The 15,097-nt window shown below is 39.4% G+C and overlaps 1 protein-coding gene across 1 annotated transcript in view; it reads left to right on the top strand.

Moving 5' to 3' along the window:
• ATP8B4 (ATPase phospholipid transporting 8B4 (putative)) overlaps positions 1-15,097 on the top strand; it is a 234,626-nt gene that overhangs the window by 34,034 nt on the left and 185,495 nt on the right. The window contains exon 3 of the mRNA XM_057724273.1: positions 5,043-5,101. Coding sequence (XP_057580256.1) covers positions 5,043-5,101 — 59 coding nt within the window. The remainder of the gene's footprint in view (positions 1-5,042; positions 5,102-15,097) is intronic.

The raw sequence follows: 15,097 nt of genomic DNA, 5'->3' as shown, positions 1-15,097 counted from the left end.
AAACAACCCCCTTTCCCCATCTATTTTTCAGCATTATCTCTTCCCCTTGGATCCTTCTGCTTTGTGCTCTTGGTTCTTCTCAGATGTCTGGTGATTTATGGTTGCTGGTTTGCATTTACAAACGAAGGGCTAGGTGGATTAGTTTCAAAGGTCTTTTTCCTAGTCAGTCCTCTCCTCTAAATAGGAGGGCCGGTGATATAGCCTGCACACAGAGGTTTTTCTGTGTGTCTTAGTCCATTCTATTTGCTGTAACAGAGTATGAAGACTAGTTGCCTTGTAAACAACAGAAATTTACTTCCCAAAGTTCTGGAGGCTATGAAGTCCACGATTAAGGCATCAACAGATTTGGCGGCTGGTGCAGGCTGCTTGCTGGTTCTCAGACCATTATCTTCTTGCTGCGTCTTCATATAATGGAAGGGACAAGAGAGCTCTCTGGGGCCTCTTTTTTAAAGGCACTAATCCCATTCATGCGGGCTCCACCCTCATGACTTAATTACCTTCCACAGGCTTTCAAATATCATCATGCTGGGGATTAAGTCTCAATATATGAATTTGGGAGGGGCACAGATATTCAGTCTATAGCATTGTGGTTTAGTCAGGCAGTCTGGCAAATCCCACAATTGCTACAGTAAAGCAAGCTTTACTGGGGCCTGAATCTGCTGTAGCTGATGTGGGGGTTCAGAGATGCTTCTCTTTTAGGCCTGAACACCCACCCTTGTTTTTTCCCCTAGGCATGTTGTCTGCTCTCTTCAGGGGTACGGGAGGGTTGTGTGAGAGGGACCAACTGGCTCAATGATAATTTAATTATTTTGGTAATGCTGCAAAACTAAGGTGATCAGATAATTTGTGTTCCAAACTGAGACACTTTTGAGAGTAAAAGGTCACCCTTTTAATTATTTTGCCAAGACATTAGGCATCACTGGGACTACCACCCTGTCTACTACATACTCTCAATCTTTGCATTTATTGACTGAATTTTGAACTTCTCTGGGGCTCCATTGGGAAAAAACTCTTCTAATTCTTTTGGCTAGAATTTTTCCTCTCTTTCTTTCTTTCCTTTTTTTGGTCCTCTTTATCCCATCTGATTTCTATTTTATTTTTTATACTTTCTTTAAAATTTATGAGCCTCTGATAGCCCCCATTCTTCATTTCCAGCACTGTATGTTTTTATTCTTAAAAATATTTTCTGTCATCAGTGGGACCTGAGAAAGAAGGGAAGTAGAAGGACATGGTGTCTTGAAGTGGAAGTTCTTTTATTCCACTAGAAACATATGCTGGTTTATTATATTTTATACATCCATGTGTATCACTTTATTCCTTTTTGGAACCAGACACATTTAGTGATACCAGTTGTGCAGGAATGAACTTACCCTGGTAAATCATAAATCCCTTGATGAGCACTTTCCTTTCATTACTCTCATATCTGGGAAGACGCCTACAAAATGTCAGGCATTAAGTCATTGAACCTCTGAGCCATCCTTAGTGGGCGTTGTTCATGGGGGATTTGTGTTCAGTTTCCTCTTCTTGCAGGATTGACTTATTGTCAACAGGAGTTTATATTCCCTCACACACTGTTGTAGCACATGGAAGAATGTTAACTCCTACAAAGACAATTCAGGCCTAGCATAGTCAGGTTAAAGGCAAAAAACTATAGGGATTTAAAACCCAAAGCCAGAATTTTGCAGCACTTAGAGATGGAAAATCTGCCAGAATTTATCCATGAAGACTCAATTAAGAAAGACAATACTTAATGGAAGTCCAGAAGCAAAGATGAAGTCTTAATAAGAAGAATTTAGAAGCAAAAAGAGGAGAGGAATTCCTGGCTCTAACAAGGTTCCATGGGATAAGAGCAATGTGGACACCCAGGAGAGGATAATGGAAATTACTGTTTTGGCCACTTTGGGAAAGGGCTGTTCTCAGTGCTTGGGAAGGATGGATACATGGAGACACTAGACAGGAGTCAATATTCTGGTGTTTGGAGTAAGTAAAATTAGACACAGAAATACAGAATTCTATGCTTGGATGTGCTTCCTATAAATGTAAAATTTAAAATGATTGTCATCTGAATGTACATACTCTAAAGCCATCAATGTACAAATTAGCACATCTGATTTTTGATTTACAGCTAAAGTTAATCTATAAATTGTGTACAGGATGCCAGTGGGCCAGGTTAGCCTTTGCCATGCAGAATAGAGCCCCTCGCCACACCCTCCCAATAATATCTGCTGTTCTCCTGTTGGCAGTTTTACTGTCTGGGTTAAGGTGGGGATGTATGAACAAATCACCTCTCTTTCTAAGCTTTTAAGTCTCCTCAGCCTCCAAATTTCCATTTTGGGCATTGATGTTTTTGCTCTTTGTTGGGGAATCAGCAAGAAAGAGAGGATGATGCTTTTATAGTCAGAGTTTGAAATCTTTCTTTCAGGGGATGGTTGGTTGAGAGGTTGCTTCCTGGTGGGTTCTCAATTTCAGAGTTACACACAGGGAACTGACTTTAATTGGATGGTAGAGACAGAAGCCATGTAGGTGGATATCAAACAGATAAACACTCTACAAATTGTAGGAGCCCAACTGTAATCAAAGACAGGGTGTCATTTGTCAGGAGCAGCCCTCAGACGTGAATGTCATACTTGAAAGCTGAGCCACAGGGGCTGCAGAAACATTTAAATTCCGCTTGGACTTTTGGGAAAAAGGAATCAGTTCTTATAAATCATGGTGCCTGGCATACAGGGAGCAGGTGGTAAGATATGTTCTTATCTACCTCCTTTCCCTCTTCATCCCCTTCATATTTCTCACCTCCCTTCTACTTCCGTATCTCCTCTTTGCTTTTCTGTTGCTCTTCCTTTCCTCTTCCCTAATATGTGTCTCCAAGTTACTTTCCACTCTCCAGTATCCTTTATCTCTGTGGTTGTATGTACCTTCTCTAAAATCAGATTCTTACCACATCCCCACACTTTTTACAATCTGTCACTTACCCAGATGGGGGAACTGTGGGATTAAGGGACTCCCAGGTTGAGATGGTCAAGCCAGTTACTAGGAGAGTCCAACAGTGATGTTGGTTGGTTACTTGGCTGACCTTTCTTCCATAGCTTTCATTACTTCACCATTACCCTTTTGCCAACTCTGGATTCAGTAAACATGGAGCAAGAACTTGCTACCCTTATTGCAAAAACATGCTCTGCTGGTGTTTCTGGGGGATTGCCTTTTCTTGCCCTCTACAAATTTTAATTTCTGCGCTATGATAATCTTTGGGTTTGTTGTCCTATAGTTTTGTTATTTATACTTGATTTCAGGTGATAATAGAGGTGTCCCCTGGCAGTAGTCAGAAAAATTGGGGCACCAGAAAAGGATATAAGCTCCTTTCTGGAAGATACTGGTGAACTGGAGCAAGGCAGAAGGCGAGTGCAAAGATTGTGTCCATTGGCCTCCATTCCCTGAAAGCCCCTCCACAGTCCCCTGTAAGAGTACCAAACCAGAAGCCTGCCTCACAGGCTAAAGCTTTTGGACATGCAAATAGACCTCTTTCTCAGAAAGACTGGGGATGTGTTTCGGTCAGCTGTCTGTGCGCTGCCCTGGGGATGGTAGTCTGCCAAGAACAAAATCTTTGATTGTTACAGTCCCATGGGATCCAGGAACACAAGCCTATGGCCTTCAGAGTCAGGCAATCAAGAAGTGTTCCCTGGGTGGCAGCTGTAAAAACCAGGTCATCAGATGTAAAAAATGGGGCACCTGATCTGTGTAGATGCTTGGATCCTGGGGCTCTGGAGGGTGGCAGAGGGGGAGTGCAAAGATGGAAAATAAAAATTAAAAAAGTAAGAAAAATAAGAAAAAAAAGACAAGGTAAAAACAAAAAGAAGAAAAAGAATAAAGGAGGAAAAAAAAAAAACCGATGGCTCCTGTTTGCATTTGCAAGGTAGAGGGAGAGCAGGGAGATGGTACCTACCAGCCGCCATCCCTGGAGAGTATCCCAGAGGTCCCTGCCCCTCAGACCAATGCTTTAAAATTAGCAAGTGAATCTTTTTCTATTGCTTTCGAAAGGGCTGCTTCTGTGCTGGCCCTGGGGTGAGTGAGTCTGCCTGCGGACACTTTAAGAGCTGTTCCTCAGTTCACCACAGCCCTGCCCCATTGGTTTTCAAAGCAGATGCCTTGGAGGCTGTATCTCAGGTGCTGTCTGAAAAGTTGGGGTGCCCGATGTGGGGTCTGAACCCTTTGCTCTTCAGGTTGGAGATCTGGGTTTTGAGTTCCCTCCCGCTGTGTGTGGGGCTGGGGTTTAGAGTGAGATTGTGTCTAGGCCTTTCCTACCTGCTTTGATTCATTTCCCTCTTGTTTGCCCAATGTGAAGGGGTCTCTTAGACAGTTTCTAGGTTTTGTTCAGAGGCAATTGTTCCAGATATAGCTGTAGATTCGGTATGTCTATAGGAGGAGGTGAGTTCAGGATCTTCCTAAGTTGCTACCTTGGACCGAAACTCTACATTTGCTTTCAGAAGAGATTTCATTTTTTTATTTTTGGCCACTTCCAGCTGAGGGCGGGTCTCAGTCACCTGAAGATGTCAAGTTCCTCTCAATATGCATGGGTTGTTTAGAAATGTCACCTTTGGCTCCATGACCATAAATAAGGTCAGTGACCTCACTGGCCACTTCAGTATGATTTTGTTTGGCTATGTTATGTCTTATAACTCTGTAGCAAACAAATATTCCTTTCCAGTGTGGCATTTAACTTTTAGCAGCTCCTTCTTTTTTAGGAACTACTCAAAGTTAACAGAAAGTTTATGGAGTTGAAGGGATATAGAAATTGGAGACACATACTGTTTTGCTTTATGGCTGGCATAAGAAAGACAATGAAAAACATGTCAGCTTTCCATTTTGGGACTTTCCAACACATGTTCCAACAATTAGGCTAGAAAGAGAAAGAATTCTTTTGCAAAAGAAAGAATTCTTACAACTTTGATGACAATCAAAGTAACCTATGTGATATTAGTTTAATGAGTTGTATATTTCTTTTGGTTGAAAATTTGATTTCATACCTGATTTCTCTTTCTGTTTAGAAGTGGAACGGATAGTAAAAGCCAATGACCGTGAATATAATGAGAAGTTCCAGTACGCAGTAAGTAAAACACACGTAGCACACACGTTCTGGGGTAGGTCTGATCTTAAGGAGAGTAAGTAGGATTCTTGCCTTCTAGAACTTTGATTTCATTGAAAACTTTGTTGGCCTATTTTAATGGCAAGGTGCCATATGTTTCCATAAATTCAGATTTTAGTAATGTTTATACACATTTCTATTCTGCAGTGAGTGGTTGGTATTCATATTGGTGTGGCAATAAGATAAAGTATCATCTTTCTCAAGAATTGATGCTTAGTTCATTTTGATGCCCATTGGGCACTCGAATAATATAAGAATACTATGAAAACAGGCCTCCATGGTAGTACTTGGTGATAGAGGTGGTAATAGTGGCTGATGGGTGATGAATAACATTTGGGGATTTTCTCTAAGCAACTCAGGCTGAATGTGGAGTGTACAGAGGAGAAAGTTCCCAGACCTGATGATTGTATTTACCAAGTGAGTGGTGAGAATGATTAGTTAAAATGTGTAAGCCTTAAGCTTGTACTGAATTACTGTTTTTTAAATGAGAGTTTTCTTCATTTACATAGGAAATATTTATTGTGAGTCTACTTACTAAGTGACTGTCACTATTCTAGAAACTTGGGATACATTGGTGAACATTTCATGAATTATATCGTGGGCCCTCATAAAAATCACCTCATCTTTCCTTGACTCAACCTACATTGCTACATGGAGTTTTTTAAATAAGTTCTAAGAAAGATAACTGGTAGAATTGATGCTGTAGGTGACATGTGGCCTAGAAGGCCTGCTATGAGTGAGTATACCAGCACATTAATGAAAGAAAGTCTCAATTCACAGAGGGATCTGATGACTATTAAGGCACAGGAATGTGAGTGTTATGTGGCAAACTTTGGCAGTGTCCATCCAGGAACTAGCTAGCGGAGAGAGAATTTTGGCCAATGGATTGTTTTTGGTATTTGTTTCCTGTTGGCAGTTCTTTTCCATGTGTGTGGATGGACACATTGAGCTATTGTAGCTTGATACCAATAGAGATAGGTAACAACTCCTCTTTCCTCATGCTGTGCTAATCACGTAAATTTGTGATTATAATTGGATGTTCAATGTAAGTGTCTCTACAGGGAGTCAGCATACTGCCGCTATGACAGATTTGTCATTAAAGTGATATATTGGCACCCTGATTTTATCCATCAATCTTGCAAGCTTGGTTAAAGTGAGCCTGCCCTTGAGAGAAGGAATCGCTTTCAGGACGCTAATGAGTATGCTTTGTAGCCTGGGGTGGGGAGAGGAGGAGGGGGACTACTTTCTCCATGGTGATTAATGCCACACTGTGCAGCCTTCTGACATCTGGTCAATTTAGCCCTTCTGGTCATCACCAGACTTGGCCCAATGCCTTTCTATCCATTCTACAGCCAGTTCTTTAACTCTAGAGGATGATCCTTGAAAGCCTTGCCCACAGAACCCCAAATCAGAAGAGGAGAAGACTGTATTTTAAGACCTTGGGGGGAAAAACCCAGTGATAGGTAATCTACTACTAGGTAATTATCTATTTACGTACTTGGCTATATCCTTGTTTTCCAATGCGTAACAGGTATTTTCATTCTGTGAGTAGTAACTGTATAAGAAAAGCCACATTTTGTTTGCATTTTGTAAGATGATACAGTCTTTTATACTTATAGGTATTTTTACCTAATTTATGAAACATTCAAGCTTAGAGAAAAGTATAGGGAGTAGTATGACACCTGTGTGCCCACCACCCAGACAAAATAGATGATAACCATCTGCCATGCTTGCTTCAGATCTTTCTTTCTTTTAATAATAACATGGCAATGATACAGAAATAATTTTCTCTTGAGCTTGTATGATATTGAACAAAAGCACACAGGTGTGGCTGGGGCTGTGTTTTCTGTTGGGTTTCCTAACAATGACAAAGCAGTAGAACGATGTTCTGTAGCTGCAGCAGAGGGAATAAGGCAGCTTTGTCTCTGAGTTAAAATGTACTAAGGAAAAAACACAACCCATTATGCGCTGGCAAAACCAAGAATGACAGCAAGAGTTGAGAAAGGGAAGCTGCAGAGCAGAGAGGGACATGAGTATCCCAGGTCTAATGACCCCTACCGTGGCTCAGAGATGATGAGGCAGGTCTTCCTAAAATGGGCAAGGGTCCCCACTAGAGCTGGCTGGTGGTGTGTTGATTTGGGAGCTCCCAATAGGATGTCTGGCCATACAGTGAGCTGTGAGACCCTCATCAGCCTCAGTCTATTTGGATGCAAATTGAGGATGATAAAAGTACTTATTTCATAGAGTTATTGGACAGATTGAAGTAGAATAATACACAGTGACCCTATGAGCTAGTCTCTATAGAGATGGGATTTGAATCTATATCTATCTGATTTTTAAGGATTTTTAAGCACTTCATATGTGGCCTATCCTTTTAAGAAAGGCAGAACACGGGCCTTTTGCTCAGTCTTGCCTAGCTTTAGAAGATATTACCTCAAATAGAAATGAATTTGAGGAAACCCCAATAGATCTCAGGGAGAATGCTTATAATAATTGATGAAGTAATACTCTCCCCTAAAGGCTGAAAAGGAGATGGAAATAAACCAAAAATTATAAAAAAGATGAAAGGAGAAATGGTGAAGTTTCCTCAAATGTAGTGGAAAGAGTGTTTGGTGATGAGACAGACCACAGTTTGAATCCTTTCTCTCTTTCTCATTTGCTAACTTGGGAATCTCGATTTATTTATTTTCTTGCATATGATTAATTTCACCTGTGAAATGGGGAATTTTCCTTATGGGATTATCTACCAAAGGGTTAAGTGAAATAATTTATATAAATATTTGATAATAGTAAGACTAATATATATTAGATGCTTACTATGTACCAGGCCCTATGATAAACCTTTTATATGGATTTTTTCTTTAACCTAACATGGCTGTGGGCAAGTATGCACATTAAATTTTAGATTCCCTATGAAGTATTGGATAAAGTAAGTTATCAGTGAAAATAACATTAGGAAGATACTGACAGATGGGCTAAAGTAGTAAACTTTTGGCAGCAGACATCATGCCCCAAAGTTAGCACATCTGTGATACTGAAGGTGTGGAAGTTGCCGATAAATTATGCAGGGAATATAATGGCAGAGTTACAAATGTACCTAAAGCAAGAAGACTGTAAACAGCTGTGGTTGTAGAGAACATCCCCCTGTGCCTCCCAAAGAAGCAATATAGAAATGAGAGTAATTCAGTGAGATCCTTATTGACTACCTACTCTATGAAAAGCATTGGATGAGTTCAAGAAATATTCCTGGCACTCTCAGTGTGGATATTGACAGTGATTAGCAGTGATGAGGGTAATAGAGTTAGTGATAGTAATAATACTAGCTTACACATTGATAGTGCTTACTATATGAAAGGCAGGCTTCTAAGCACTCTCTTATACAAAACTAATTTCATCTCACAACTCTATGAAGAGAGTACTCATCTCACTTTTATGTATGAAGACTGATGCACAGAGATCTCACTTCAGTGACTTAAGGTCACACAGCTGGATAATGGCTCCCATTCTTACAGCCATGAGTCTATCTGTGTACCACGTGCTTTGCCCATATGACTAATCTCCCACAAAACCCAGAGAGAGGAAGGTGGAGTTCCATTTAGTAACTTGTCTGAGGTCACACAGCTAATGGGTAGAATTCTAATTTAGATCGGCCAGATTCAAAGTCTTTTTTCCCCCATGATGCCCTGCTGCTCTTTTGACCCATCTTGAAAAACAAACAACAACAATAACAACAAAAAAACCCCCAAACAAATCCTCTGAATCTCCTATCCTTCTCTTCCATATCTGCTGGTAAAGTTTTTATACTCAGAAAACAGAGGCAGATTAGGGAGATACAAAATTTTACAAATGTGAGGCTAAGCATGGCCTGAAATCTTACCCTTAGCATTTGTAGATGAGAACTTGGGAGGAAAAGTTACACAAAGCTCAGATAAATGGTTTGATTTCCACAAACACAAAGACTGGCCAAGAAAACTTTTCTCTTTGAAGGCTGAAGGAAAATATTTTAATACCTATGGAACCTTAATTTATCAACAAACCCTTAAGCTTCAAAGCACTTTATAGGACATAGCACAGGCTTTAAAAAAATGATCAAAAGTGCTTTTAAAAGATTAAGGCTTTAGAACACAAACAAAAGACAAGGTTAATGATTGTAAATGAAATTAATTGGCTAATGAGACATGATATTGTGAAAACGGGAAGGTGGAAAACATAAAACTAGAAATGGGATTTCGGACCGCCAAGATGTGTAAACACAAAGTGGGATTGGAGAGTGGAGGAAGAGTGAACCGAGTGCTCGAATTATTATTCTCGTTAGAAAAGAGTTCAAAGTTTTCTTGGCTGATAATAGGAATGAATAATAGAAGTCATGAGAATAGTTGTTATATTAAAAATGTTAGAAAAACGTGAGAGCGAGCCAGACAGCTACTCATGATCCCTATTAAAAGCAGTTCAGAGTGAAGGGCAGAAGCAGTGAAAACAGTTGTAATTGTATTAAAATGTGTTGATGTCAAAAAATGTCAGAAAAAGTGTAGGTTAATTATAGCTATTTTCTGACTTTATTAAAAAATAAAGAAATGTTGGAAAACATTGCTTCCCACTGGTTCGTTATTTTTCTTTCTCACATTGGCACAGCCATACCCTATCCCCGTTCAATTCTCTTGAACTCTAACAGAATTTGAGAAGGGGGATTAACTCATCTGAGTGCTGAGAAACTTATCCTGCCTCAAACTCTGAAAGTTCAGTAAATATGAACACAATATTTATCTGAATGTATTTCATGCATGAAGGTAGATGGGAAGTTTCTAAAGGGTTTTTTCCTGAGCTGAATTATTGATCCTATTTAGGAGGTGTACAGGCTTTTATATCAGTTGGTGAAAATTTAACCAAGTAGTTTTGGATGCTTTTAAAGAAAGCTTTCTATCTCAACATTGAGATTAGAACACCTTGATTTATTCCTAGAGTCTTGAGATGGCTTGTTGATATTACATTAATTGGTTGGAAGCTCTTATTGCTCATATGATTTTTGTGATTGGTAGAACAATGACCATTTGGGATTTCCAGAAAGTGTTCATTCAGTGTGACAATATGGCTGATTCTCAGCAGTCAGTGCTACAACGACGTCACCCAGATGCCCTTCAGCACGAGCCCCTTCCATTTCCCTCCCACCCACTTAAATGGGGCTTTGTATGTTTCCACACTCACTTCTCTTTTAACTCAGAATAAGTGGTTAAGAGTGGAGTAAAAAATTTTGGCCCACCATCATTCTGGGTGTGTGAGCTTAGACACTCACTGGACCTCTTTAGGCCCATATTGTAATGATGTGTCTGTGTTTCTCTGAGACCAGACTGGCATAACAGTAAAACTTTCTACTCCTGTGTGTGTGGGTGAATTGATGATTCATTGTCCCTTTTTTTATATCATAGAAATAAAAAAGGTTTTTAAAATTTAGTATGTTCATACTGTGCCTGCTCTATGCTTAGTAACGTGTGTTTGTTGACTTACTTTCCAAAGAGGTTTTGAGGCAATGTACAAAATGAATGTGAAGCTCAAAGGAGTAAAAATATATGGGGAAACTGGGATGGGCAGGGTACGTTTGGGTGGGCCCCAAACTGCATGCTGGAAGGCCCTATTGTTTAGACTGGCAATGTGTTGAGTGCTACTGGGGTTGTTAAAAAAGGGGGTATACATTTTGCTTTCCATCTTCAAGGAGCATGTATAATCTACTCAAGAAGAGAAGACCAGCACATAAGAGTGAATTTGATAATAGGTAATAATGAAAAGGTAATGCTAAATTCTAATTGTGTGATGTGGCCTGTTAAGTGTTAGGGAAATGAAGGATCAGTGTGAGTGAAAGTGTTTGAGAAAGTGTTACCAGAGGAAGTAGGAAATGATTTGAGCCTTGTTTGTGAGACAGGAGCAAAGTCCTGAGGTCCAGCCTCATTGAGGGTGGAGGTGTGCCATGGGAAATTCTAGTTCAGGTAGGTGAGACCTGGCTGTTTAAAAAAATAATTTGAGTATGAGGTAATAGGCTCTAAGGACCTGAGGAGTCACAGATGAAAAAGGATTTTATTAGCCCTCTGGATTAAATAGATTCTATATTCAAATGGAAATGCCCTGGTTAATATGGGATATAACTTGGGTGGGGTTAGAGTTTTAGATTAGGGATATCCATTGGAAGGAGGTACTTAACGCTAGGAGAGGTATAGAACTTGTTAAGGAGTGATGGCTGAAAGCGTGCGGGTGGAAACTCCCCCACAGTTAGAGAGGGGGAGAGAGGGAGCCCAAGAAGCAGCGGAGAGCTGAGGAAAACAGAGAGGGGATGAGATGAAAGCTGGGGGTGGGGGTGGGGTGCGGGGTGGAGCCCCTCAGGAAACAAGGGGTGGGTAACCATATTGGATGCTAGGTGCCCTTGAGTTTAAAAGCTAAGGCAAAACATCTTTACATCAGAAAGAAGCAAGTGGAGGACCTGAAGAAAGCAGTTTAAATGTTTTTAAAAGTTGAGATTTGGAAGTCAGAGGGCAGGGAAAAAACATGCAAAAGAGAAGGGAGGAGGTATAGCCCACTTAATAATTTTCAATAAAGAAGAGAAATAGTATTTAAGCTTTCAGGCTCGCTGAAATGAAGTGAAACAGTTTTGAATCCATTTTCTAACACTTTGACTATCCAAGGACAAGAAGCCCGTGGGGAAGGTAAAACTAAACATTTTCTTTGGGAGACTCTTGGGATATGCACATGGTGGGACACAACCTCGTCCTGCTTTAATCCTTGGCCCGATGGGAAATTTGGGTTCCTCTTTTTTTCATGAGCAGCATAGTTGCACTGCCAGCATGCTGTAGGTCCTCACCAAGAAGCCTGATAATCAAAGCAATTTATGTACCAGCCAGAGAGCACAGATGATGACAAGCACTGTGACCAAGTTGGAGTTAGTTGTGGAAAGTGCCAGTAACTTGCATTTGTTGTTGGTTTCTGGCTGTTGGTTGTTGCGTTTTTTGTATTGGGGCGTTACTATGGTAGCAATGGCTTTTTAGCAAACGTTGAAATGTCTTCTGTTTTGTGTGCCGTTAATATCCGTGTAAATTACTCTACGTCCTACGTGACAGAGGTTTTTATTTTTCCTTTATAAATAATTCCTTGAAGAGAAAAGATAATTTCTGGACATTTCTCAAACTCATTTTCATTCTGGATTCAAGATTTTAGAAGTATAAACATTTTATCTTTTTGACATCTGATTTATTTAATGTTATTCTTTGGCTAAGCATTTGTCTGATTTTTTGTTTCCTTAATTTGGTTGATCTGTTTTAATCTTTTGTTTTAGCCTTTGAATTCCTATTCCTAAATGATGTAAAATGGCACATTAAGGTAATTAAAAAATCCAGTTAAGCTCTAAGATGGAAGCGTTTGTTATTTACCTGTTCCAGGCTTGAGATTATTTCAGCACCCTCGTAAACTAGTTCCATTCCATCTGCTCTGTGAAGTTAGTTTCAAGTAAAGCCACATAGATTAGGTTTATTTATTTATTTATTTATTTATTTATTTATTTATTTTACTTTTACTTTATTCATTGCAATAATATAAAGCTTAAAAGTTTCTAAACAATATGTAATTGGAATTAAAAGAGTGAAATAAGCTAATTTTGATGTTAGAATTTTGGAGCTCTTTCGTAGCCTAGCTGTGGTGGAATAGATTTAAACTAACGACTGCGAAATGAAAAGATGGAGCAGGAAGGAAAGTAACCTCCTGTGTGAAGCAAGAGCTACAACTGCAGTTTCCTTTGTTGGCAAATGGCTTATGAAAGTAATCCATAAATCAATCACGTGGATCACATTGGGAAGTTCAGCAACAGTTGAGAGGTTAACAGAAAAACCACCAACCCCGACGGTTTCAAGGTGGTTTTGAACCCTGTTTTGTAATTTTCTTTGCTGGACCAAGTAGTTTGTTTATGTGATTCATATCATTAAAAGATGGTAACTATCACATTTTATATTTTATAGTTGAAAGATTAATCAAATCATTTGTTAACAATGTAGTTGCAAATTCATGTCTATTATTATAAAACCAGTGCTCAGGTTACTGCTGAATTTTATATCTGACTTTCTATGTGCAGTTTCTTACAAAAGTAAACTATTTAGGCATTAAAGTTAAATCTGGAGGTAATTTAACAATGATACTAGGAGTTGGTTGGGGGCCATATATATAAATGTTTGTGTGTTGCATGTTTATGTGTGTGTAGGAAAGGTTGTAGTTATAAAAATGTGTGTATATCTTTGTAAGAATGTTCTGGCTTGAATGGTGAGAGACTGATCTTTGAAGCAGAGAACAGCAATAAGATTCTTAAATCTAGATTAGTGATCTAAATTTCTATCTGCCTATACCCTGATTTGACATCTCTAGCAGCCCTAGCTCTGGATTTCATCTGTGTTCTTTGGTTGTAAGGTTTGCTGTGCATCAAAGTCACCTCATTATAGCTGTGACTGTCCAGGTACCATCTAGATAAGTTGCAGATGGTGACACCATTCTGCACCAGTAGTCCAAAAGTGCACGGAAGAGGGATTGTTTATACAAATGGGAAAACCTTACTGGGACAGTAAGGAAGTTAGCTGAAGTTCACCATAGAATCTCAGTGTAGAATTATCCTTCAAAGCTTTTCCATCAACTTCTCTCTGCAGAATTTTCACTGACGACACATCCAGTCTGCTTGTATCCCTCTAGAGGAGGAAAACTCACCACTTCTGAAAAGGGCCTTTTCTGTCTTTGCGTAGTTTTGATCATTACACAGTTTGTCCATCATTTGATCCAAGTTGATCTTCTTTTGCTTTATTATCCATTGGGTTAGTTTTTCTTCTGAGGCCAAAGCAGAGCAAGCATGTCTCCTATTTCATGTGACAACTCTTCTGATGTTTGGCTCACTGAGTATACTAGTCTCTAGAACAATTATCTCCAATTCCCTTTCTTTTCAAAGAGCTTCAGCTTTGCTATCATTTCTTAAAGTGAGTTGCTCCAAAGTCAAGCATTATTCTGAAAGCTACTTGATCAGCTTGAAGTAGGAGAATTATTAATGCAGCCCAAGGTGGCACTAGTGTTGGTGATTGTTGACTCCTATTAATCTCCTATTAATCTCATTCTCGTTGTTAATGATCAGGACTGTGCCACATTTATCTCTGCATCTTGCTTGTCATAGCACAGGCCTTACTCTGCTGTGTCACATGTGGTCTTATGAGCATGTTGTCTGTATTTTCACTGATATCTAAGCCAATGGGCCCATCAAATCAGAGGCTCCAGGGGGTGTAGTCCAGGCATTGGTATTAAAAAAAAATCTCCCCATGTGATTCTAATGACGACCAGGTTAAGAATCACTGATATAAGTTCTTAATTAAAATATTGAGCACAACACAGTTGCGGACAGAGCCATGTGCCTTCTCATTAGATACCTCCCAACAGGTTGACGTTGGGCCATTAATAATTATGTCTTGTTGCCTTAACTAGTTTAACTAGCTTCCAATTTCTGTAATTAACTGTTCTGGCTGCCAACCCAGTTTTTGTTTATGCTATATTATTGCTTTCTATATTAACAAGCAGAGAGCCTTTTAAAAAATATTAAATCTGTTATACTGCTGGTTTAGATAACTTTCATATGGAAGAAGAAGGATGGGATGAATAATTGAACTTTGAGGATTCCTTTCCAAGTCATGTTTCTATGATTCTTGCAAACCACGTAGTCCTATGCTGCAATATTTTAAACACTCTTGTAGGCCAAATGCCACAAAAACGCCATTGTTATAAGCAAGACATTTTTGAGGTTAGAAGCACAAATGGGCTGGACTTCATAATGTTTTGCAGAGAAAGCATTGTTCAGACTTTTCTAGGTGAGGAAATAAGCTAAAGGAATGTTTGATTTTTTTTTCTTCTCCCTCACTCTCTGACATGGAAAAGTTAATGAACTGCACAAAGATGTGCTAA

This window comes from Hippopotamus amphibius, chromosome 2 (assembly GCF_030028045.1).
Source record: "Hippopotamus amphibius kiboko isolate mHipAmp2 chromosome 2, mHipAmp2.hap2, whole genome shotgun sequence".
In the NCBI taxonomy this organism is placed as follows: domain Eukaryota; kingdom Metazoa; phylum Chordata; class Mammalia; order Artiodactyla; family Hippopotamidae; genus Hippopotamus; species Hippopotamus amphibius.
This window is presented reverse-complemented; position numbering and strand designations above follow the sequence as displayed.